The sequence below is a fragment of the Aedes aegypti genome, unplaced genomic scaffold, assembly GCF_002204515.2.
Source record: "Aedes aegypti strain LVP_AGWG unplaced genomic scaffold, AaegL5.0 Primary Assembly AGWG_AaegL5_hic_scaff_1944_PBJ_arrow, whole genome shotgun sequence".
NCBI classification, from domain to species: domain Eukaryota; kingdom Metazoa; phylum Arthropoda; class Insecta; order Diptera; family Culicidae; genus Aedes; species Aedes aegypti.
This window is the reverse complement of record NW_018735427.1, coordinates 32,072-59,420: the sequence shown is the minus strand read 5'-3', so window position 1 is coordinate 59,420 and position 27,349 is coordinate 32,072. Positions and strand designations below refer to the sequence as shown.

The following is a 27,349-nucleotide window of genomic DNA, read 5'->3' as shown; positions in this document are numbered from 1 at the left end:
AGGTCTTATTTCTTATCGTACTATTCTTATACGCGTTTCTCTCTTACTCGAAAACTTGGCAAACTGGCAAGAAGATCATAATCAAAACGATTGCTCTTACGGAATCAGTTTGTGGTGTTGAATTGGTTTCAGATTCTTCTGGAGGCTTTTTTCGATTACATAGAAGCTTTGAGGTTTGCCATTGCTAGCATAATATTTTCCTTGAGCGCTCTTTTTTGCCTTGATAGGAGCATAGTAGGAGGGAGATTTCTTCTTCTGGAGTTTCTCAACATGATCCACAGTGCTGAACTTGATTAATGATTTGTCCAACGCTTCGTTCTCCATGGCTTGCTCCACGTGGGAATATCTTTAATGTCGATAAGTTCATCGATGTTATCATGGTGTCGTGAATTTGGGTTCCGTCCATGATTGTTGCCGAGGATCTTCTTCAGCACGGGGATGTTCCAATGGTAGATTCGACCGGGCTTTCCATTCGATTTGAAACCCACAGGGACCTATACAGAAGAAAAGCGAAACGTTACTTTGTGACTCAATTCATTTTAAATTTTATTAGTAGGGTGAATCGGGATAATGCGCCTCACCCGAGCAATACGCCCCACTTCATTTACAAAGGTTTCAGGTTGCTTCAACTCGTAAATGAGATTACTATTATCCTAAATATCCGCGAAAAAAGACGTTGTGCATATTAGATCTTTGAGAATTATAAACAACTAAAAAAAATTCCAAAAATATCGAAAATCAGCTTTTTAGTGTACAATTTTGCGTCCAATAAGAAAGCCTCGTTGTAAATGGAGCCCATCATTTACTATCGTAATTATTACAAAAAACTTTTACCGAAACACGACTTCTAATGACCCTTTTAAGCTTAGCAAGTAGTGGAATTTTCATTGGACACATTTCTACAACGCTGTTAACTTTTTTCTACAGGAGGGCCATATTGTCCGGTTTGTTTTGAAAAGTCAAGACAACCGTTTACAAATAACGTCTTCTACCCTTTCAGAAGCTACTTCGTGCCAAGAGGCAGGTATGCACTGTAGAGCCATGATCAAACTGTGCCAAATATGCAGCACACTCAATGCGAGCCGCATATTATGCGTCCACCATATGCAGCTCAGAGCTTTCCAGAAAAACCCCACCTGCCTGAAGTGTAATCTAAGTGCCAAGAGTAGGATCCGAGCTCCCTAAAATAATTTAACACCTATGACTATCAAAACTATAGAAGTAATGCATTTCTCTCACCTGTAGATTAGAGCAGTTTTCCCTTAAGGGTTTGGAGGAGGTCGATTTATACATATTTCACCGAACTATCAAATAAAAATATTAGGAAGTAGCAGGTAAAACCATAGGGTAAATTATGTATTTGGGACAGGATATGACTGGAAATGGCGATCGATTAACTGCATAAGATACTAATATTTTATTACGTAATGATACTTATATGCTCAATGTCTCATTGTACTTTGAGTTTCTAGGGAAAAAAAGCTACAAACTGTAGATAGCTTCCAAAATAGCGTTTTTTGGCGGCCTGTCTGTTATAACATTTCGGACACCAAATTTACATTTTGGAACCCTCATGTGAATATAATTTGGACAGGGGCGTTATCTCAATATCCATACAATGGTTTTTTAAAAAGACGATTGTTTCATACGACTTTTAGAGTTTACATACGACTTACGCAGTTATCTCGCTTATTGGATGTGTATATTAGTGATAATCAATCATTTTATTTAATGCAAGCAAATATCATCGGATTAACGAGAAAAACGCCTGCAAGTATGCATGCATGCGACATTCCAGTGTATTTTCATCAGATGGCCAAATTATATCAACAGAACTAAAACCATAATCTATTTTGGACATCACCTGATTTATGCCTTATATACTCATGTTAGATTTTAGACGAACATGCCTTATGTGTTAGACAATTTTAATCATATTGCCACTTTTTAAACTTTTTATGAATTGCCAATTCTGAAGCTCTATGGTATTGCATTTATGTATGTTCTTGGAAATGCACGTCCTCTTGCATTCGTAGGTTTCACAGATGTTCTCTTGATACAATTTACATTTTGATAGTTTTGAAGCCAAATTTGTAATGTTTTTGAAAATGGCCATCATTTTAAGTAGATAGTGTATTGATAATGCAGAAAATCCCTTCAATTAAAAGTATTCATTCATTCAATTACATGATTTCCCGTACATATATTCTACACCATCTTATTGGAAATGAGCATAGAACGATAGGCTGTTCAAATTTTGTGCATGTCCAAGTTATATACGTTACCCTATTCTTCGTTAAAGATCAAACTATATTTATGGGAAGATTGCCCATAAATATAAAAATTGAATGCAGAATATGTGCCATCAAAGGTGCTTTACAGGATGCCTTATTTCACATCCGCTAAGGTTTGCCAAGAATATGGACAAGCGGGCGTTTCTAAGTACAATATTTTCGCAGTGTTTTTATAATTGTAACTACCTAGTTTAAACACAATTTTAAAGTTGGTCTTGTTGATTTTATGGTTTTTTTATAATATAGTTTTTTCTCTCACCAAAACTCAAGATAATGGGTAACAAAAACCTGGATATTGTTGTTATGAAAATTCAAATTATGAAGATGTGTTACACGATCAATGTAATGAAGAAAACAATGACATAATAGTTCATTTTTTTTTATATGCGGGTATGTGTTGGCAAAAACATGGTTTATGCAGCATGGCAGCATTGTACAAATAAAAAATGATAAATTTACCTGAATTTCTATTTAATTATTTATTGACAACCCCTTCCCCCCCCACGGTGTGCTGGAACACACATATTATCGAACTTGCATGAAACCTCCGATCTTTTTTCACTAAAAGTTAGCCTTGATAGTCAAAAAAAAAAACTTGTGGAATATTAAAAAATCTTTCATCGGCAAAGATTGAAAAAAGTCGATTTTTGTATCTTTACCCTTCTCCCATATATGAGTTCATAGGGAGAATACTAGAGTTACACTAATTTTGATGCATTGCAATAGCTCAAAGACTTATTTGATATACCTTGAAGACGAATCGATTACAAGACGTTTCAAATTGAGCATAATTTCTTCCAACATTCACACAATGTGACCAGCCCATGGTGGTATGCCGTTTATTAACGACATGGCATTTTTACATAAATTTATTAGGTAAACATACTACAATTTACCAAATTTCCATCAATGTTTCCTATTGTACTGAATAATTGAAATCATTGGAGTTCGTTATTGGAACATGAAGCATCCTTGAGATAACAGACAATTGTATTAAAAATACACAGCCATACAATTATATAGGGCAATGTACTGTTTCAATTTTGTATGGTATGTTCACTCTAGCTTGTCTTGTTATTCACATTTGTTTTGATTGAAAGATGGAGGAAGATTTTACGCAAACCTGTATACGGTGTGTCTACATCCAAAAACAAGAACGCATACCAATATTGTAAAATATCGTTACATATACAGGGTTTGTACAGAAAATGTAAGATGCGAAATAAAAAAAAATCTAAGATAGTCTTATATTTCTTGTATGAGTAACATTATTATATAATATTTGTAAAGTTGTCGTGCAGATTTATATTAAAATATTGCAGCCGCTTGTTGGGTGCGTTTGCTAAAACCTCACATCATTAACATATCCTTAGTTTACATTCACACACTTAAAACTAAATACATACCATAAAACGGGGTAACTTTGATAGTTTTTGAGAGAAAATTTAAAATATTTTTTTTTGTAATACAAGCGCTGGTTTGTTAGTTATCGATTGCACATGAAAGGTTGCATAACGGTTCAATAATCGAAAGTCAGTTTTTGGTAATGGGGTAACATTGATAATGAGTAGATAAGCACATGAAAATCCACAACAAACTATTGTTTGACATCATTACAGTTTGAATTGGATTGGAAAATGTTAATAGAGAAAACTGGATTAGATTTTATCAATTAAAGTGCAGAATTTATTGAACAAAAAATACCTTTAAAAGTGTTTTCAGTCAAAACAAACATGGAAAACACCATTATAAGTTGATAATAATAGGTAATAAATTATATCTCTGAATAGATATCTATCGATAATCATGTTCGACATTGAATTCACCATAAATCTATCGTTTTTGGAACATGAATGAGTATAAATCGAATGAATCCCGTGAAGTACATAAGGCGTTGCATACCAGTAGGCTTTTAATGTTATATGGGAATTTGTGCCTTTGATTACAAAAATGATTCCAAATTGTAAAACTGTTTTTCACTATGAGGTTTGATACCGGATTCATGTTCTACTATAGCTAGGTCATCAAGCATACGTACCGAGCTCATTATAATTTCATGAAATAGTGATAGTAAAACAGATTGTTTTGTGAGCGTTTTGAAAGTACTAAAATATCATCATTCTCTCATATTCGAACATAAAGCCTCAAATACTCGCGATTGGCACGAAAACAGCTCCGACCTGAAGTGTCACACTGATACTCCTTACATTCGCATTCGTTTTGCTTAACTGAATAACATAATTTTTGTTATTTTGTTTAGTACGCTGCGGATCCTACACTATCAAAGTTATCCACATTGTCAAAGATACCTCGTTTTACGATACTAAAATTTATGTGTCCATGTTGGTTATTGAAATGTTGTGTCTATTTCGCAAATTGTTCCCATAAGTGCGAAGTCGTGAATAAAAGTGCTGGATTACGTTGGACCGATTTGTCATCTTCGCCACATTTATTATTCATTTCATGACAAATAATTGGAGTGATGACAGAATGTCGATCCGAAGTAATCCAGCCCTTTTATTCAAAATCAGGCACTTCAGACCTCAAATATCATGTGCGCATTGCATATGAGTAGATTAGTGACTGCACAAAACTTCATGTTATAGTGAACCCTCTTTCAAGACTTTTACGTGTATAAGCACATGAATACAGCCTATACTGCCATGTGTATCCATTTCTGGGAATTCCTATTCTGATTAGAAAACTATGCCACATACGTAAAATATTATTGATTTGATTCAGAAAGAAGAACACAAATCATTCGTATGAGCCTTTCTGAAGTGAAAATTGAAATTTCCATTATATAAAATACGGCATACCATCATAGGCTGGTCATATTTTGTGACTGTATTTAGGAAATGATGCTTAATTTGAAACATCTAAGAATTTATTCGTGTTAAAGATATGTCAAATTGGTCATTAAGCCGTTCAAAGTCATCATATTAGTGTAACTCTAATATTATCTTATATACTAATATACATGGAAGAAGGATAAAAATACAAAAATCGACTTTTTTCAATTTTTTGCCGATGAAAGATTTTTTAATATTCCGCAAGCTTTTTTTTAAATATCAAGGCTAACTTTTAGTGAAAAAAGATCGGAGGTTCATGCAAGTTCGATAATATGTGTGTTTCAGCACACCGTGCCCCCCCCCGACACATTTTGAGGGAAAGTGACAAAAGAAGATTTCAAGATTTGTTCCGGCCAATATCTTCGTTATTTTATTTATGTTGTGCAGTGGCGTAGCTAGAAATTATGTTTAGGGGCCTTGAAAAGAAAACAAAATTGAGCAGCATACACAAAACAAAACTTTTTTAATCCCCCCCTTTTTCTACCTACATCCAAAACTGCTCAACCATTCATGTTGTATATTGCAATATTAAATTATCTCAAATTTATGAATAGAAACTGAAAAACAAGATTATCATAAAACATACTCCGGATAATCGAATCCAGGATAATCGAGTCGCTGGAAAATTGAGTCTCCCGATAATCGAGTCCGACCTGTACAGCTATCAGTGCCGTAAAAAAAACAGATGATCAGTCCGAAAACGAAAAAAAACAAACTCCGTTAGCACGATACCAATCTAACTATGAGAGCGAATGTGACGAGAAAGAGAGTGGGTGCAACACACGCACACATTCAGTTTCACCCACTGTTGGTGTCATTTTAATATTCAATTTCACCTAGAGGCACTAGTACACTTTCCCTACGTCAATTATTTCAGGTTGTGTCCATAAAAACTATAAGCTGAGAAGCTGACATTGTCCCAATAGAAGTGTAATTCCAGACAGAAGAAAGAGGAAGTTAATGTATTCTACTCATAAACAGTTATAGCTAGAATCGATAAACTTCCACTGTACGAATAAGTGTCCTATACTGCCCATAACTGCATAACAGTCACATTCGACATTTTTGACATTTTCGAGTTAATACCGGGGAGAGTCATCAAATGACAAATACTTTCGATCCACTTACTAAAATCTGTGAGATTGTTGTAGAAAATTCGAAAAAAACACCAAGTTGTTTTGTCACATTGGCAATTGTAACCGCATAACAGTCACATTGAGATTATACATGAGCCTCATAATGCAGTGGCAACGAAATTTCTATCAGAATTTTTTTCTGACTATTCACCCAATAAGCGATATGAGTTGTACAAAATTTCAGCCTCAAAAAAGCACTTTTGAATTCTTAGTGATTTTTTGAAATATCAGTTCCCTCCCATACTGCAATAAAATGCAAACTTGGTATCCCATTTACTCAATGCCTACTTTTGTCGAATGTTACAAATATGCAGTTATGGGCAGTATAGTTCATTAAATCCACAAGATCACATAGGATAGTTTTGTTTATTACGATATGTAATATTATATAACTTTGTACTCTCAACTTTCATTTGAAATTCTAACTCTCATCGAGCTTGAGACAAAAAAAAAACTGCGTTTAACAATGATTACATATCATATATCTCAACCGGAATCGCAGGACCGACCTCGACATCTGCCCGGCCAGCTTCGGAGTAGGCTAAGTCCACCGTCGGGGACTAGCTGAGTAGATCGCGGAACAGCACCGGCAAATGATCGTCGGGGCGCCTGTGAACCGGAAGTTTCCTTCCACCGGAATCGCAGGATCGGGGGTTATTCTGAATAGTGCGAGCGTATCATCGGCTTGAGTCGTCGGAGCGCCAGTGAACCGGAAGCCATCCTCCAACCGGAATCTCTGGGCCGACTTCGGCACTCTACCGGCCAACAACGGAATATGAACGCGTAACGTTACCGGTTTCGGGAGATATTCCTCCGTCGAGGTATTCTCCATCGGGGTAGGCTAGCTTCACCGTCGGGAACTAAGCCGAGTAGTATCGATCACGACGAACCGCCGGCTTTGGGTCGTCGGGGCGCTTGCGAACCGGAAGTTACCCCTCAACCGGAATCGCAAGACCGACCTCGGCATCCAACCGGTCCGCCCGTAGAGCATGACGAGCAGAAAAATGTAGTCAAGCGCACCAAGAAAACACAGCAGCATCCATCGAATAACTCTCACATGGCCCAGGCGTGTGGTCGGCCCCAAAATGTGAGTGACGTTGAAGAGACAAATTGCAGCCAGATCGAATAGAGCAAGAGGTGACGCAAAGGCGTAGAGGCATCAACAATCCTTCTGCCTCCTGAAGTAATACCATGAGGTAGTTCCAGGAGGACATCGGACTTGTAGCCCAAGCTAAAGAAAAGTGACGTGGTACAGAGTTGTTTCCCCCTTTTTTCTCTGATACCGCACTCGAGACGTGCATCCGCAGTAGACCGTTGATTAATAGACCGTTAAGTGAGAACCACAAAGCCTAAACCCCATGTGCTCTTTATATAGCCGGTTTTTTTTAGGCACTCTGTGCTTGTGGCCACTACTGTGCCGGAATCAGTTGATCTGTAGCTTCTTCTTTACCGATCCAGATCTATTTTCAACTTATCTATATTTACATCTTACTTTCACTCTCTCCTACTCTTTTACTCTTACACCGAGCAGGTAGGAGAGAGCTCTGCTGTTAGTGAGGCTAGCTGCCTGCGAAGAGGGTCAGTTTGTCTCAGTCACCATCTGATACTGACGGAGGATGGATGTGCTCCCCAAAGCACGGTCCTCCGTGAGGCGTCTTCTGGTGGCTGGACGGGTTTTTTGTGGAGGGGCTGGGAATCGAACCCATGACCTTCCGCTTATGAAGCGAAAGCGTAACCTCAAGGCTACAGACCCCCCTAGATAGCCGGGTTAAGTGAAAGTTTCTAGCTTTGCTAGAAGTGCGGAAATTCTATATAGGAAAAGTGTACCAGTTATGGCCATAGTGGTTCCCTATTTGACCATATGAGAAATTTTGATAACTTTGATATTTTAAATCTTTTTGAATGCTTTAACATCAAGTTATATCTTAATTCTAACTACTACAACACACAAACATTTTCAAAATTTGAAGACATTAAAATAATCACGTATGGCAAAATAGGGAACCACTACTATGTCCATAACTGGTACACTTACCCTATATAAAAAAACCATATCATGTTAATGTACTTGAAGGAACAAAATTTTAAAAGAAAAAAAAAATGTTCAGGATCCCTCGGTGGGTTTTTTGGGAACACGTCATATGAAAGCTAAAAACCTATATTTTCGAATGGTGAAAGATTTAGCGATACCTATTTTTTTTGATGATATTGTTCTACCAAACACGCCGTGATAATCCGTATCTCGATATCGAGTTAAAGAACCATAGTCAAAGTTGGATTTCATTGCTAATTTAATGATTCCTTGGACTGGTTTCATGTTCTGTAACTCGATACCTCCCTAACTCGATGGTCCTATCAATATCGAGTTATGGGCAGTTGACTGTAATACCAACATATGGTATGCATATATAGGTGCGAGTTATTCGTTACTGTTCAGGATGCCATTCATGGCAACTATGATTGCAAAGCACGTATTAGCGTATCATAGGGTTGTTACTATTTAATAAAAATTGCACTACGTATACCCTTAAACGCGTCAAAAGCGGCCTATCGCAAATTGAACCTTACTTGAAAGCTCTTGTTTTCAGCTTTCGCGGGCTATTAAAATCCTAGGGCACTTTTTTTAAATAGTATGTTTTTGTAGATTTTTTTGCCTAATGTACTTTGAATTACTTATTGAAAATAGTAGTTTACGGAACAAGTTACAGAACGATGATTTTTACAGCATGAGTCGTAAATATATCCTACGAGGCTTGTCGAGTAGGATAACTACGACGAGTGCTGTAAAAATCGAGTTCTGCAACAAGTTACATACAACATTTTTTGCAATTTTCGTAGAAGACCACTTGAGGGTATCAGAAATAATATCGGAATGCATTCACCATCATTTTACAATTTCTGAAAAATGGTTTTGTAATGATTCATTACGTAACTTAAAACAGTTGCGTAATGAGAAAGCGTTACGTAATGAATCATTACAGCACTGGTTTCAGTTGCGCAATGACTATTCCGGCGCTGCATACTTCAGTGCAGGAAAGTAGGCCGTTTCATGACAGATTGGCCTAATGAAAATCAGCCTATTACGATAAGAAATTGCAAAAAAAAAATATTCAACTCGGGTGTACTTTATGTATCTACAAACAACTTTTCTGAAGATACCATTGCGGTTTGAGCTCTCTTTAAATTCATAAATAGCCGATGAATTGTGGATCTCAAATGTCCATAATCCACTTAAAAAGTTGCACAAAATTCCAAATTCAATAAATCTGCTTCAAACTTTGTATTTAATCTACCAATATGTTAAGGAAGTTGGGGAAAATATTACCGTTCGGAGCAAACAACTTTGATTTTTGAGGTTTTGGTCGCACTTGTCAAAACTATATAAGAGTCATGTCTAATAAGCGTGCTAGTTTCAAAGTGGAAGGTTGAAGACACTCCTGATTTTAACAATATACCTATGCTTAACACAACCCAAAGATAGAAAAATTCATAACCTGAAGGTTCCTGGGAGAAGTTCTTGAAATTATTTGCACTTCTTATGTTAAGTCTATTTCTTTGATTTAATAATCTAGTTTACGAGTATGCCAAGCAGCTAGATTTTAAGCACCAAAATGCTTCTTCTCTTGTTTTGACATATTTTAGGAACATAAATTGAATTCTAACGATATGTGCCGAGGGCAGCCTAGTTACACAGAGAATTAACAAGAATGGTTTTACAGAGTAATTTACAAGCATGTGCTTATGAATAAAACGAGTTTGAAGTTTTTCAGCAATTTTCATTCCATGTTTGTTGAATAGAGACCAATAAAATAATCCTATCTTCTACGAATTTTGTCATTGTTTAGGTTGGGCAGAAAAAACACATAAAATACCGTTTAAAAGCTTGAGAACAGTGCAATTTTCCAGTGTAGGGTAAGTGTTCCCTTAGTTGTGGGTGTTCCTATAGTTGCGGTAGTGGCATTTTCACCGATTTTATTACACTAGCTACAGAACCGGCACTGCCAATCGACGTATTGGTTTGTTGATACACGTAATAGTTGAAAAGAGCGTTCAAATTGCTTTAAAACTGATGAAATATCACTAAAATTGCCAAAACTTGTCTTACTTGTACCAATAGTTGCGGTAAAGTGTTCCTATAGTGGAGGATCCCATAAGAAAACCACGGATACCGCAATTATAGGAACACAAATTAAAAATATACCGCAACCAGAGAATCAATCGTCACCCAACACGCGGCAACAAAGACATTGTCATTTCCTATTCTTGTTGCAACAATTTTATTCCACAACATCAGTTTATCATCACTTGAGCGAAATATGACAAAGATCGATCACCACGTGCGCAGCGATTTTCTGGACTTCGCATTGTTATTTTCGAGAACGTTCTTCATGTTGGTAAACATTGGCACACTATCGAACAGCATCCATAAAAGAAATTTGGTTTTGTGTTTAAAATAATTGATTAATCGCGAGTTGAAAAAGTTGCAACAATGTTGCGCCCTGTGATTGTCATGACAATTTTGCTTTGGATTTTGTCCTTATCCGCAACAGTTGCCACAAACGGTTGTGAACGAGCTTGCTTTGTTGTTTGTTTTTCGTCTATGTTGATGACAATTTGATTCACTGACCGCAACTAAAGGAACGGTGTACCAATAGTGGAGGTATTATTTTTCACTGACATGCTGTGGGTTACTGCGATGAATTCATTTTTCCCATTAAGAGAATGATCGTTACTTCCTGTTAAAACATTAACATGTGCATTAATTGCGCTTCTTGAATTTAGGCGGCTAAATGAAGTTCCGTAGTGCTTAGTACCTCCACTATTGGTACATCTACCCTACTCGCAGTTAACTCAAACCGACAAAAATATCACTTACACTCCTTCGCATTATTGCACTCCAAATATAATATGTTATGGACATTAATAAAAGCTTGATTTATTTCCACAAAATTACTATGATAGTGTTGTCTCACACAGCACAAGTAGGTATAAAACATTAATTTTATTCGAAAAAAAAACAAAACTGAATCAACACATTATAATGAATTAATTTATTTTTAATCGATTTTGTGGAGTAAAATTGTAGGTGGTTTAATCTCAAAAGATGTTCATGTAATTGCAATTTCATTCATTTCACAACATACGAATAAATTAGAACCGTCCTATGTATCATCTTCATTGCAACATAAACATAACGACCAAATATTTTGATTGAAATATCAAACACCAAAGGTGGAAATCGTGAGCTCCATTTTCATGATAAGCGATAAGACAAATGAGTGGGTAGTTTCACACTAAGTTTCGATGCTTGTGGGATTTCTCCTTTATTCCCATTTTTGTTGTGATTACCTATTCTATGGCCCGTAAGGTATGAAAGACGGTGAATAGGAGACCTTCGTCATGACTGAATGGACGCAAATGAGCGTGTGATACTGCGATCACAAACGAAGAATGGCTAGATTCAGGGCTGCCCAACGTATGGTCCGCGAGTCTCATGTGGCCAGCGGCTTCATTTTGTGTGGCACCCGAAGAGTTTTTAGGCTCGTCACATATCTGGCCGTTGTCCGTTCTATCATTTTTAAGGTAAAAGAGCCACACACAAATTTTAAAGAGCATATATCATGAGAACCAGATATCAGTTTAAGCTAAAAACTTGATCGAATGGTCACTCTCTGGTGATGAACAATCAATAAAATCTTCAGAATGATCGATGATCTGGTTTTTCAGATATGTGCTCTTGAAATTTTGGGACTCTGTTTTCACTTGGTTGATTTATAGACAATGTAATAATTCATAGTGCATTAAAAATTGGTCCGCCACACAATTCTATTTCTGAGGTTTGGTCCGCGGTTCAAAAAAGTTGGGCAGGCCTGGGCCAGACCTATTGGCTTTAGATGGATTAACCTGTGCAACACGACATGATCAATGGGATTTTTTCCCATTTATGGCTAGCACTGAAGGGTGGTGAGAGGAAGAGTTGACCACTTTTTGACGTACCTTTTTGCCTACATCCTCGATCGCATTGGGCGCCGGAACCGGTCCATTGTTGGTGTAGTAGTACGGATTTGGTGGCAGCTTGATCACGAACATATGTGAGTCATCGGGTCGGCCATGGTGGCGAGACTCCACCGCTAATCGCTTCTTGTGATGGCTAGAAGAGATGTGCAGCTTGCCAAGACCCAATTTGCTGTAAAAGGCACAAGAAAAACATTGCAAATTTAGCGAAAGAGAAAGGCATTTTGTACATCGTGAGTTCAGATTGGTTACGACGAGAAAACACATTTTAATTTGTACTGTGGAATGTATGGTAGAATATTTTATCGTAATTTTTACACAGATCTGTGATAGAATTTCGGATGGGAGCCGTTTCACATAACGTTTGGTATTTTACACAAAGCAAATTTAACCCATTAACGCACAGCGTCCTATTTTGAGGACAGTGATTTGCGCAAATAACTTGAAAATGACTCAAAATATAATGATATTATGTGTTCGAGTGTCGTGTCACATCGACGAACCCCTTGATACAGCATAGATCGTCACTGGTGGTAAATGAAAGGCAACGGAAGGCCGATGACGAAACGGTTCGTATCGCGCACCCAACTACCGAAGTTCAGTGTGAATTACGTCACCCCAAGGCTCAGACGGAGCCGAAATCCAATTTTACCCGATCAGACCCAAAATATATGTTGTTTTAGAGTAGTGTAATAAATGTTGTAGTTTGTTTTAAATAAAGGTGTTTGATGTAATGTGTAATGGACCAAAATAAATTGTGTTATTGTGAAACGATGTGTTGAGTTTTGTGGATGAATCCCAAGGAGAAACCCACCGAAGTGCCTAATAATTTCTACGGACGTCCACCTCAACCACCAAAGGGAAGAGCTACTTGTAGCCACCAAATACAGTCCACTCTTCGGAAGGAAAAGGACCAGCTCCCAAACATTATGTTTGGAACACTTTTTTATGGAACTCCTATCTTCCACTCAGTAGTAATTTCGGAATTCACTCACCAGTTGGTGCCACAGCATGATCAAATGTACCTTACATTTGCACATCCAATCCCAATCCAATGTAAATGCAAAGCGATTACATATGTTTTTAGTACTTATTTGCTTATATAAATTTAACATATTTGGGTTAAAATGAAAATTTCAGATTACACTCAAAACTGGTTTTATCTTCAAAATAGAAGAAACCCTCATTGCTTTAAATTATTTGCTAGTTAATCCAAACTTAAAGCGATAGCATTTAATTATTTCGACAAAAAATTTCATTCTAGAAAATATGTTTGACAGAAATATGAATATTGAAAAACACTCAAAATTTATTTCACCTAAAAACTACTTAAAATCATTTATTTTAAAATACTTGCCTGTAAATCAAAATTCATAGTAATTACATGTACATTCTTCGAAAATGCATTAATTGTAGAAGTCTAGTCAACACGTCAGTGCAGAAATAAAGCTTCTTGATAAAACTTATTTTTTAACCAAAAGAGCTATTAAAAATTCAAGGTTTTAGCCTGTTAGTCTGTAAATCAAAATGCAATGCAATGATAATTTTGTTTTTTTGACAATAATTTGCCACTAGACATGATCATGTTTGAGCAAGAATTGAAATTTAGATAACACTCAAAATTTATTTTAATTGAAAAACTAATAAATATCCAACTATTTAACCTCTTTTTACCTTAAATCAACGCTCGAAGCAATGACATGCTTTTTAACAACCTAAGTTTGTTTGCCTAAAATGTGTAGACAGAAAAAAGACGAATTGACGCGTCATCGCATTACATTTTGGTTTAAAAACGATAGAGTACTAAAATGTTGAATGAAATCTTGTTTTTATTTAATAACACGAAAGAGCATGTTACTTTAACTACTTTAGAATTTTTTCCCGCTCAAATAACGACTATATCATATTTAATCTTTAATTTAAAAATTGGGTCCAACAATGAGTCGACAAAAACACCACAGGGGTTATAGTATTATCACTGGAGTTGTTCCTATCTGACATTTCGGAAGGGACACGGAAAACAAAATACACCCAAAATTTGAGTTTAAGCCAAGGGGTGTGACAATATATTAAAAAAAAAACATAAAAACTGTTATTTTGGACTTAAACAAACGGAAAACATTAAAAAATTGAGTAAACATGTGTTTTTGGCCTAAATTTAAGCGTTTGGCACTATAATTTTGACAGGGCCTTAGGACCCTATTAGTAAGACAATGCTTTTTTCATAATTTTATTAATTTAAATCTAAGTATAAAAAAACTTTCTATTTACAATCAGAAACTAAGCTGATTGATATGAAGTTGTCTTTGTTTTATTTATTTAATTGGATGACATCAAAAGGAAAAACAGATCCCAATTATATATCACTTTATACTCATTCTAGTTTAACATTTATCACCAGTTACAAACTAACACACAATCTATGAAAAAAATACAAATACGATTTCATTATTCGCCAAGAAAAGAAAGTAAAACAGCTTCGAACATTCTCCAGATTGTTTGTCGGGGAACATGGTAAATTGTTTTTAATTTCTGATTTGTAGGTAAAAAGTTTTAAAAGGGCTTTTCGTAGTTTTTGAAGTAAAATAAGTTTTAAATGCCTCAAAAATTTTATTTTCGGTCTTATGAACAGACTTCTATAATCAAATTTATAGCGACAAAACAATATGTTATCGCATTAAATTTTGACATATTGGCAAATAGTTTGAAAAATGGGATTTTCGTAATTTTCAAAAATGAAATCAATTTAGATTGTAATCAAAAAAATACATTTATGCACAAATGTATTCAATAGAAATAGTCATGTTTAAGTCTCGAAATCCATCAGTTATTGCTTCGAATTTTGCTTTATAGGTAAACAGTGTTGAAAAATTAAATTTTTCGTTATTTTTTTAATTAAAAGATATTTTAAGTGTATTCAAATTTTTTTATGTCTGCCCAAAAATATTTACTGGTCTTCTACTATCAAATTCATGTAGAAAAAACTACATGTCACAGGGTCGAATTTTGATTTACAGGTAAAAAGATTCAAAAACAGATTTTTTCGAGGCTTTAGAACTAAAACAAATTTTGAGTGTAATCAAAAAATTATCTTTCAACCCAAACATGTGAATTGTGGTTTCGGAATTTGTTTTCACCAAGGAAACGATAATTTATCATCTCAAATATTGCTTAATTTGTGCCACAAATCCGTTCCAGATAACACTAAGAAGAAAACTTTGTTTAAAAAACTTTGGGTATACTATCTTCTTAAATATATTTCAAATGAAAATTGATCTCAAAAAGTGTCTAATTCCATTGCAGCAAAAATTTTGAAAATCGCTTTAAAAACGACGGAGATATGCATTGTCAAAGTTGGACTTCTAACTTTTTCTGGACCCTTTGTTGTAAGCGTAAGTTTTCACTCACGTGGTAGTAAAAGAGTTGAACGTTTCCAACCGAAAATATTTTTTACAACGCTTATTGTTTCTAAAGGATCAACTAGCATTAATTTTGTCTTAATAAAATGCAAAATAATTCTTTGGAGCTATCAGAAATCGGCGACACACTTTTAAGATTTTTTTGGATCCTCACCGTAGACTTTAATTTTTTTTCCTAAAACTGTGTTTATTTTATGGTAATCTCACTATTGATAACAATCTTGGGACTTAAGCACAATTGTGGGATACCTTGGGCGTTAACGGGTTAATGCTTGATACCTTGTGATAAACTAATAACACGATTTAACCCAAAAAACTTAAGTATGACTTTGCTCCCTTGGAAGCTACCAAATGCATGCAGCTACAATAAAGTGGCCCACTTTTATATGGGAAAAATCAACTTTTAAAAATCTGAGGTTACACCCCGAAAAGTTTGTTCAAGTGGACCCTCTGAAGCTACTATGGAAGTTTGGGTGAATTCCGGGAACTCCAAGCTGGTCCTAAACGAAAGGCACAATCCATTGCTTTCTGACGCGAATATCAATACTGCATAACTATAGGTTAAAAGGAACAAAAGTTTTAAGCAGTGTTAGTAGCCCATATTAAAAAATAGATAAACGAAGAGTAGAAATGTGAATTTAAGAACAACAACTATTAGAAATAAGGTTGAATTTGTGATTGAAATGTGACATGTTGCTATGCCAATTATTATTGAAAAAACAGCATAGCCAAATGAGCATGACCCACATTAGTTTATTCAGGGGCACTGAATTGTGGGAAAAACATATAAGGTACTCAAGGGCAAGTGTACCTTCAGACGTAGCAAATTTGTGGTAAATTTTCAAGAGAGTATTCTTCTTGAAAGTTGAGATAATAATGCCAAGAAATGGCACAAAAAATATTATTGTTTTACTAGCATGTGAACTGTGCAACAGTTATAGTTTTTAAATCCATTTTCAACTTGTATGGAGAATTGCGGCACGTTTAACGTGTCGTAAACTAGTTAAAACCAGGAAACTCAAGTTTTGAGTATTATTTAACGCTGCTTACGTTTAATATGTATTTTGATATCATTTCTCTATAAGTCAGACTTGCTAAAGCGAGTATACCCCATTGGGCATAAAGACGTAAGTCATAAGAATGTTAGACATAATGGACGATAGGCATAAAGACATTGTGCATAACAGATGTAAGGCATAAAATACGTTAATCATAATGGACGTTCGGCATAAAATAACTTATGGGTGTCCTTGAGATATTTCGGATCATAAAAAAACCTGCAATACGCATGCACAAACCGTTCCACATGGGTGGGTGGGTGTCAAATATGACTATTTCCCGCATTCGTAAATTTAAAAATGAAACAGTCGCAAGATATTGTTTATTGTTTATTGACCACCGTCTAAGATATTTCTATCGCTCAGACTGCGCATTATTCCTTATTCTATCCTTAAACATAGTTTTACTAACATTAAAATCAAACACATAATAAACATCATTGAATAACCTACAACATTCTACAAACGGATTAAAAAAAGTCCTATGACCGTAGTTCGGGATTCTTAAGAATTCAAATTCTCTCAATGATCTGGTTGGAGCATGAATTGGCACAGCTGCTAGAAGTGAGCTACAGTTTATATTGCCCTGCAGTAAATCAAAATAAATAATCTACGCAGCATTTCAGATCTACCACCTAAAGATTCTAGTCTAATCAGCTGACATCTACTAAGATATGGCGGGAGTCGTATCGGGTCATTCCATGGAAGGGAGCGCAACGCATATCTTAGGAACCTTTTCTGAACGCTTTCAAGCAATCTATGTTCACCAATTTGACGTGGTGCCCAAATTTGAATAGCGTACTCCAATATACTTCTTACAAGCGAACAATATAGTGTTTTAAGTACATATACATCATCAAAGTCTTTAGTGTTCCTAATAATAAATCCAAGCGTTGTAATGGCCTTTGAAATTGTTACAGAGAGATGTTCTTTGAATGTAAGACTTTTATCAACAATTATTCCCAGGTCGCGAATTGAAGTTACTCTATCAATTACAGTACTTTCGAGAGTGTATTGATGAATGGTGGTGCCTTCACTACGGTAAAAGGAGATGACTTTAGTTTTCTTCACATTGACCTGCATTCTGTTCACTTTGCACCATTCATTTAATGACTGTAAATCATTTTGGAGAGCAACACAATCTACGCTATCCTTGATTTTTCTATAAATTTTGAGATCGTCAGCAAACAAAATTTTCTCTGATCTAATTATTACACAGATATCATTAATGGACAATGTAAATAACAATGGCCCTAAATGGCTGCCTTGAGGTACTCCTGACTTAATAGCAAAAGTGTCTGATGAAACAGTGCCACATTTGACAAACGCTTTACGATCAACAAGGTATGAACGAAGCCATGTGCATAACCATAAAGGGAACCCAAGATGATGCATTTTGCTAACGATTATATCGTGCGATAGCCTATCAAACGCCTTTGCAAAGTCAATATATATAGCGTCGACTTGGTAACGTTCCGTAAGTGATTGGCTTACAAAAGGTACAAAAACCATCATATTGGTGACAGTTGACCTTTTTTCCTACAAAACCGTGCTGACACTCAGATACTATATGGTCAGTTTATTTATATACAAGCAGACAATTTGATTACTGTTGTCATTCTTCTGAATTGTCAGTTATTTTTGAGACGATCAATCAAAGAGCAATTTGTTTTCGTGAGTGAATTACATCTGGAAAAAGTATGCATTTAGTGTTGTGAGAATATTTCTTTCGCCTTCTCAGCCAACATTTTTGGCTGATTTTCAATTGATAACAAGCTTACAAAGAGTTTGATATAAATTCGATTTTTTCTGAATGAATCAGTCAGAAATAATTACCAAATTTTGACCTGAGGTAAAATTTGCTTATGACAGATTAGTTTTGCAACTTACTTGTCGAACAATAGCCAAACAAGTTAGACAAGTCTGCCTTAGAACATTTCAGGACTCCATTATAGAATCCACATACTCATTAAAAAGCTTGTTATAAGGAAAATTTCTGATGAAAACATTTACAGCTACAATGCCGATAACAATTATAACATTATGATTTTAAAGAGCAGCAAAATATGAAAGCAGGGAAAACTTCAGATTATTTAAGCAGTTGTGTCTTCCAGTAATAGAATTGTTCGTAAATCTCTGACTCAACCACCCTATGTAAAGCTTTAAATTCGTTTATTTAAGAACTAAATTTTCTTGAAATTGAATGGTTTATAGTTTAGCTGAAGCATGTATAAACCCAAAATGAGACCTAATATAAAAATTGTATAACCAAACCAAAACCAAAATGAGACCTAATATAAAAATTGTATAACATCGTTGCCTAAACAGAAAATGTAAGGTATTCATACAGTAATAGTAAGATTACATTACAAATACTGTATTAAAAGTATGCATTTTCTGTGTATTCAACGAAATTTGCAAAGTGCATTGAATATGTTACAAAAATTAATAAATTAAAATCATTTACACAAGTAGACAAATCACTGAACATAAATTTACATTTATAACGTTACTATTTGAGCCCTACGGGATGACGAGGTTTCTTGTTAAATTTATGGGTCCTCAAGTCATTCCCGTAAATGCAAGTGTTTTGGTGTACCATAATTTCTACTAATAAGAAAGTTAGACAATTTATACGAAAACGTGGACCATAAGGGTGGTTTGAACAACACCAAATTAAGGACCTAACTTATAAAATCAAATTTGTAGGCAACAATTTTTGTCTAATGTTTCGTTCTCTGTACAAACTGTTACAAAATGCATCTTTCCGCGTAAATCTGCTAGTGTAACCACTGTGTATTGAAACCAAAGAAACTTTTCTGCTAAAAATATTACATATGCTATGATTGATATCCTAATTACATCAAATATGTGTCCAGCAAAAATACTTTGATATATTGTTCAGCAATGATCAATACCGAAAGGGTGAAGACCAATAGCGGATGATGTAATGACACCCGTTATAGACAAATCCATTGTTCGGCTGTCACCGATCAGCGTTTGTCGTCAACGGGATTAAAGTGTAATCGAGAAGGCTGCATAAAAGTGATCCTCTATTGTTAGCAGGAAATTTATTCAATAATATTCGTTTATTAATACCTTCACCTAATCAAAAGTATTACAATTGAATTCGAATATCTCTTCATTAGTAATAACATATTATTATGAACTACCGAAAAGCTAAACATTACATATAATTTGCAATTGGATTAGATGGACAAATTGATGTGAAGATTTGCGAAAAAGTTACACGTCTTCTCAGTGAGAATCGAACTCACGACTCCCCGATCTCTAGTTGGGGCGCGTTAACCACTACGCCATGAGAGGACTCATGAACGCAGAAGTTAACCTGAATTCGATTTCAGCTCAATAATCACGTGGTCCTCTTTCGCAAAGTGCACCTCTTTCGGAAGAAACATCCAAACACAACGCTTTCTATATATATCCAATGCCTAGCCCGAGAGCGCATTGTTTTTTAGATATAGGAATAGCACACTACACTAGCCAGCAACTGCGCTGGCTGAGGTTTCTATTGTGTGGGCTTCCAATGGGTCGCGACGTTCTCAAACGACCGGTTACGGAACATGAGTCCGTTGCTCGATAAATACTTGTTTTAATTATGAATCGTGGTTTACGGCCAACCAGCCGAGTGGAAGTTTAACAACTACCGAAAAGCTAAACATTACATATAATTTGCAATTGGATTAGATGGACAAATTGATGTGAAGATTTGCGAAAAAGTTAAACGTCTTCTCAGTGAGAATCGAACTCACGACTCCCCGATCTCTAGTTGGGGCGCGTTATTATTATTATGACCTATTGATAGGTTCAAAGATATATGCGGAAATTTGTTATACCCTAACCCTATTTTGAACTTAAAAGCACTAAATTGTAAGTTGCCCTGTAAAATCTATTACTGCTATGCTGCTGTGAATCGCAAGTCAGTCCCAACTGTAAAAAGGAGGATTGGAACATGTTCAAATCTTAATGAAACTTTCACAATTTGCTTTTCACTACGATATTTTTCCGAGAAAAATATAAAGATGATCAAAACAAGGTTCATTTTTGTGTTACACTGTGCGGAAATCTGTAGTGAGACTGATATGCGGTTACTTTTCATTATGGGACAATTTGACTTGCTGTTTTTTCCCCTAAATTTTCCGAACAAATCATATTAACTCATTAGTGCAGCAGAAAAAGCATTAGAAGATATGTTGAAAACTGAACTCAATTTTGACGAAAATGCAGATGGGACTGACTGGCGATTCATGGCAGTATGATCCCTAGAACTATGATTATTTTTAGCTTTGAAGCTGAACAAATATAGCTATCGAACCTTAGTGCAAGGGTTTTTATTACCGCAACAATTCTTCAAATAATTGAATATGCCCAAGTCGCTGGATCTACAACCTCCGCAGGTTGATGAAGTAAGCTGTATAACCTGCAATAGGCTCGATGTAACCGGCAACTTCGTTCAGTGTGACGCCTGTGATGCCTGGTGTCACTTTTCATGTGCCGGCGTCGATGCATCAGTGAGCGAACGCGTGTGGGTGTGTGCTAAATGCCGCGCCGCTCCCAGCATATCTGGAAAAAGTGGGCACTCCATCAAAACCGGTTCATCTCTTGCTCGAGAGCTTGAACGTTTGAAGCAGCAGCAAGAGATCGAGTTAAAACGAGCGAACCTGTTATTGCAAATGAAATTTCTGGATCAACAACAGGAACTGTTGAATAAAGCGGCAACGACAGAAAAGACGAAGGATCGATCGAGTAACATAGATCAGGAAGCAAATACGCAACGGATGAAAGACTGGGTGAATCACACCATTGACGATAGAGAAAAAGGCGCAGTTGGAGGTTTATCTCAACAAGCTGCCACTCCAACGGACCTAGGTAACCAACAGCTTCACCCGGAGCGTCCTGACGCTACTAAGCAAGTCCCGGCAGCATCTTTGGCCATCGCCACATCAACCGACCGGATGCCGACTCACACAGACGTAGCAGAACTTCGAGCTCAACTGGAGACCAGCATGAGGCGTATGGAAAAAGGCTTCCATGTCAACCAGCAGACAAAACCGCAGCCTCCACCGTTGACTCTTCCACCAACGATGCAGCCAGGTCCAAGTACAGGAGTCCTCCCCAAAACGTATCCACGTCAAATGGATCAAACAGGTAAACGTCCGGCCATTTCCTACACTCTAATTAAAAACAGCACTAGTTTTTTTCGATATCAGTCCTTCCGCTAACAATACCAAAAATCCTCCTCCCACTTTGAGTCTCTGCAAGTTGGCACATACTCGAATCCGTACGATCGTGTTCCCAATATGAATCGATCTCACTCGACACGTCAAGAGCTTCACCCCGTCATTCCCCCTAGAGTCACCCATGTTGAGCCACAACTAGGACCTACCGCCCAGCAGCTTGCAGCGCGACAATCGCTGGCCAGAGATCTTCCCGTATTCATCAGGAACCCAGCAGAATGGCTCATTTTTATCTCCAGTTACAATTATACGACGGCAGCATGCGGCTATACCGATGGAGAAAATATAATACGTTTGCAGAGGTGTTTAAAAGGGAGTACGCTGAAGAGCGTAAGGAGCCGCCTAGTGATACCATCAAGCGTACATCAAGTCATCGATGCTTTGCAAATGCGCTACTACGGTCACCCGGAGCTTCTTATTAACGCACTTCTTAAGAAGGTGCGATCGATTCCTGCGCCATGGGCCGATTGATTAGAGGGACTCGTTGAATATGGAACAGCTATACAAGCGTTGTGCGATCACATCGAGGCTGCGAATGAACTCAGTCATCTAGCAAACCCTACGCTAATACAGGAGTTGGTAGCCAAGCTGCCGTCGGATTAAAAGATGGTGTGGACCGGATTCCGACGTGGTGTCAATAACGTGGATTTGCGTACTTTCTGCAATTACATGCAACAAGTCGTCAAGGACGCTCCAAGAATGCTTTCGTTTGAATCGGAGGAAAGGCGGTTTATCGGGAAAGAGCACGAATGAGAGAGGATGAAGCAGAAACATTTTCTCAATTCACACACTTCGGGCCGTGAAGGAACATTTGAAGTACCAGTTTCGAAACTGCAGCAAATTAAGTCATCGTATTCGAGAATGTCTTGAATTCAAATCGCTTAGCGGAGATAACCGATGGCAAAAAATACGCTCATTAGGAGTCTGTCAGAACTGTCTGTTCAGGTATGATCGACGCTCGTACCAGGTGAATACACGCTGTGGAACCGATGGATGCCAACATAAACATCATCCGCTCCTGCATTCGGTTCAACGGCCATCGAATGCTATTTCTACACAACTAGCAGAAAATCATACGCACCGTCGAATGACTTCAAGTATTCTCTTCAGAATAATTCCAGTCACACTATATGGTGATACCGGAAGAGTGAATACCTTTGCATTATTTGATAAAAGGTCATCTGTTACGATGGATGAGCAGGATCTAATGACCAAGTTGGAAGTTATTGGGAGCCCCGCACCGCTCTGTCTACGCTGGACGGCCAACACGTGCCGAACTGAGAAAACTCCCAGATTGTGTCGATTTCCATTTCTAGTGTGGATAAGCAACAAAAGTACAAACTGGTTGGAACCCAAACGGTAGAATCGTTAAATTTACCAAAGCAAAGCTTCTACTATGATAAGACCGTTAAGCGCTTTGATTATTTGAAAAATCTTCCGTTACGAAGCTATCAAAACGCTACACCTGGCATTTTGATCGGAGTAGATAACTTACACCTTGCCGTGCCTTTGAAAATAAAGGAAGGAGATGTGCGCGAACCAGTAGGTACAAAGACAAGGCTCGGGTAGTTTGTCTACGGCCAACAAAGAGAAGGAGATCGGGAAGCCTATAGTTTTCATATATGTGAATGCACACCTAACGAGACACGGTGAAAAACTTTTTTGTTGTTGAAGAAGTTGGATCTTCGAAACCCATTCTCACGACAGAAGACCAACGTGCTCTACAACTTCTGCAGAATACAACGCGTAGAGTTGGCGAACGGTACGAAACGGGACTGTTATGGCGGACAGATTACTTGAACTGCCAGACAGCTATCCCAGGCCGTCAGTAGGCTGAAGTGTTTGGAACAACGTTTGGAGAAAGACTCGAGTCTGAAGCTGAAAACTCATCAGAAAGTGCATGAGTATGTTGACAAAGGGTACGCTCACGTGGCAACCGAAGACGAAATTGCTAATGCCGATCCCAGAAGAGTCTGGTTTCTACCATTGGGAGCTGTAACAAATCCTATAAAACGAATAAGGTACGCATCATATGGGACGCAGCAGCAAATGTTGATGGGTCGTTAGCGCCGATATACAAGAGATGTTTCATCAAATACTGATTAAACCAGAAGACAAACATTCTCAAAGATTTCTGTTTCGCTGTGATACAGAACAGCCTCCGTCGCAATATATTATGGACGTGGCTACTTTCGGGGCCACATGCTCTCCGGCATCAGCACAGTTCGTTAAGAACTTAAATGCCCAAGAGCACTCGTACCAGTACCCTCAGGCAGCCCAGCGCATAGTCGACAACCATTATGTCGATGATTATCTGGATAGTTTTGAAGATGAGGATGAAGCTAAACAGATCGCCGAACATGTACGGCTAGTTCACCGCAACGGCGGGTTCATCCTTCGAAACTGGAATGCCAACAGCGATGCAGTGTTACAGTATCTCAATGAGCCAGCTGTTAACGGCGATGAGAATATCAACCTGATTAACAAGGAGCATACTGAACGAGTTCTGGGATTGCTGTGGGTAACAAAAACGGATGAATTACGGTTTGCGACTCAGATGAGTCAAGAGGTTTGCGCACTGATAGAAACCTCTACAGGTCCCACGAAACGTCAAGTGCTTCGCTCTGTAATGACACTTTTCGACCTCCCTAGGGATGCTTGCGACCTTCTTAATCCATGGAAAGGTACTGATCCAAGAATTGTGGAAAACAGGAATCGACTGGGACGAGAAAGTTACAGACCATCAGTTCAACCGATGGAACGACTGGGTACAAATGATCCAGTTCATAGAACACGTCTTCATACGAATCATGGTATACCAAGATGGTACTGTTTATCGGCAACGCAACAGACCTACGAAAATGCTCAGCTACACGTCTTTGTAGACGCGAGTCCTGTTGCCTATTGCTGCGTCGTTTACATTAGTGTGACAGATCAAGACGGATATGGAAGTTGTTCACTGGCGGCTGCGAAGGCAAAAGTGGCGCCATTAAAACCTATGTCGGTACCCAGGCTAGAACTGCAGGGATGTGTCCTTGGTGTGAGAATGTTGAAATTCGTTGAAGAAAATCATTCCATCTCCTTTTCGAAGCGGTTCTTGTGGACTGATAGTACAACGACTCTTTCATGGATAAATGCAATGCAATGTTGCCTATTGCTGCGTCGTTTACATTAGTGTGACAGATCAAGACGGATATGGAAGTTGTTCACTGGCGGCTGCGAAGGCAAAAGTGGCGCCATTAAAACCTATGTCGGTACCCAGGCTAGAACTGCAGGGATGTGTCCTTGGTGTGAGAATGTTGAAATTCGTTGAAGAAAATCATTCCATCTCCTTTTCGAAGCGGTTCTTGTGGACTGATAGTACAACGACTCTTGCATGGATAAAATCGGATCCAAGATGGTTGGTGAGTAACAACAACAGGAGCTTCAGGCGTCCAAGGCAGTCATCTTTAGGCAAGTGCAATGGACTTTTTTTTCCAGAAGAGATGGCGATGCTTACCCAGAAGACTGCAATGAAGGACAATCTTCAAACGATTCCAAGAACGAGCAAACTGTATCAACTGGTCCCGACATTAGATGAACGAGGATTTTTGCGCCAAAATGGGCGCATTGGAGCAGCCAAGCATGCCTCGTATAACATGGTGGACAAATATCACAGAACATACAAACAGAGAGAATGATTACCCTTCCAGTCGTCGCGCGGTTTGCCACCGCGCTGCTGTTTTGAACGAAAAGCGAGGTTTTTTCAGTAGTGTTGTACAAAATACAACAGAGCGACGATTGAAGTGTTAACAAATTTAATTGAATGTGTCCCACTTACTCCGCAGTGCGAGGTAATCGAGTCTTATAGCTAATTGAACAGACATTCTTCTAAAGTTTTAAATATTTTGCAATCTTTACTACCTATTCGTGCAAACATCAGCAAATACGCCGATAAATATTTGATTGAGAGAATTAAATTGGACAATTTGTCTGACCAATATTTTTTTTGGGTCTCACTTGCCCCGGCGTACCTTAATCATTTATGGTATCAATTCGTTCAACACTATACCAAAAATCATTAGTGGAATCCTTACGGAATCCTTGGTTTTAAGCTCATTATGCCAAACGACTGTTATATGAAGGACCTTTATGCCCAATGATTAGTATGTCAAAAAGCTTTTATGCTAAGTCTACTATAACTAACGATCAATATTCCAAACAACCTTATGAGAAATTACTTTTATTGCAATCAATATTATGGCAAATGGCTTTATGACAAACTTCTTTATGCCAAATGATCTCCGCCCGTTGTAAGTTTTTATTCGAAAATAAAGTAAAACCATTGGTTCCGATGATGAACTTGCTAAGGGCTAAAAATCTTGTTTATAAAAGAGGTGTGCAATAATCGAGCTGGTTGTAATAATTGGCAATTTACCCTTCACCCTCACGTTCGGTTAAGTGATCATTTCCAGATATCAACCCAATTTCATCGTAGGCTCCTATCACCAGTATCAGTGTTTTACTATTCTGTTTGTAGTTTTACGACTCCCTCAATTTACCTGAGCATTGCTGGATTATTCAGAGGTTCCTTTTTTGGCACCTCCAGAGACTTGCCGTTGGACTTTTCCGAATGATGATGCTTGACTTTGCCTGTCTTGTGTTGCTGCAGTTCTTTGTCGTCACGAGCTTTCGCCATCGGTTTGCCGCTGTATTTCTTCGGCGTAGACGCTTTGGCATGGTGCTGATGGGCGACGTCCGCTAGCGTGGTGATGTAGGTAATTGGTGTCGACTTGAGGTTGGATTTCTTGGTCCTATTGCCAGCTGTTAATGATTTTGCCGTTTTGATTGTTTCGTTCTCGTTTTCTTTGATCGTCACCACCTCAGTATTACTGTCACTGTGACGATGATTGTTGGGTGCCGCTTGTAACGTGGAAAGCACACACATTAGCAGTAAAATTAAACTGAAAGACAGAAGACCAAAGTACATTAATTAGTAATTGGGAAATCGAACTGCATGACGGATTGAAATTATTTGTTTCTGGTTCACTTGTTTTAATTTACGTTGCATGATAAGATAAATCTATCAATTATTATTACAGTAATTGATGAAAATGGGTGAGCAATTACCATTGGTGACCACGATTTCTTTTAATTGCCTATACTTGAAGTCAATTCGCAATATCAAAAGTAAGCTCTGGTGTTTTTTTTTTCTTTTCTACTGGATGAGAAACACAACCCTCCTAACGGCAATGCAATGGTTCAGCCTAAACAGAACGTGCGACCTAATGAAGAGAAAGTAAAAAAAAATAGCGTCACATCCATTAACCTAAACAGC

The 27,349-nt window shown here is 37.5% G+C and overlaps 1 protein-coding gene across 1 annotated transcript; it reads right to left on the bottom strand.

The window, feature by feature from the left end:
* Positions 1-207: 207 nt before the first annotated feature.
* LOC5572783 lies at positions 208-26,971 on the bottom strand. The gene is made up of 3 exons (XM_001654132.2): positions 26,574-26,971; positions 12,280-12,469; positions 208-494 (listed from the first exon to the last, which is right to left on the bottom strand). Exons 1-3 carry the CDS (start codon positions 26,957-26,959, stop codon positions 294-296), a joined length of 777 nt encoding a protein of 258 aa, XP_001654182.2. The 5' UTR covers positions 26,960-26,971; the 3' UTR covers positions 208-293.
* Between the last annotated feature and the right edge of the window lie 378 nt (positions 26,972-27,349).

What these genes read in the sequence shown, in the direction of transcription:
- LOC5572783 (XM_001654132.2), bottom strand. Translation starts at nt 26,959, where the DNA reads ATGTGTGTGCTTTCCACGTTACAAGCGGCACCCAACAATCATCGTCAC. An exon ending in AATAATCCAGCAATGCTCAG is followed by an intron (nt 12,470 to 26,573) that starts GTAAATTGAGGG and finishes TGCCTTTTACAG; the next exon opens with CAAATTGGGTCTTGGCAAGC. An exon ending in TCGAGGATGTAGGCAAAAAG is followed by an intron (nt 495 to 12,279) that starts GTACGTCAAAAA and finishes TCTTCTGTATAG; the next exon opens with GTCCCTGTGGGTTTCAAATC.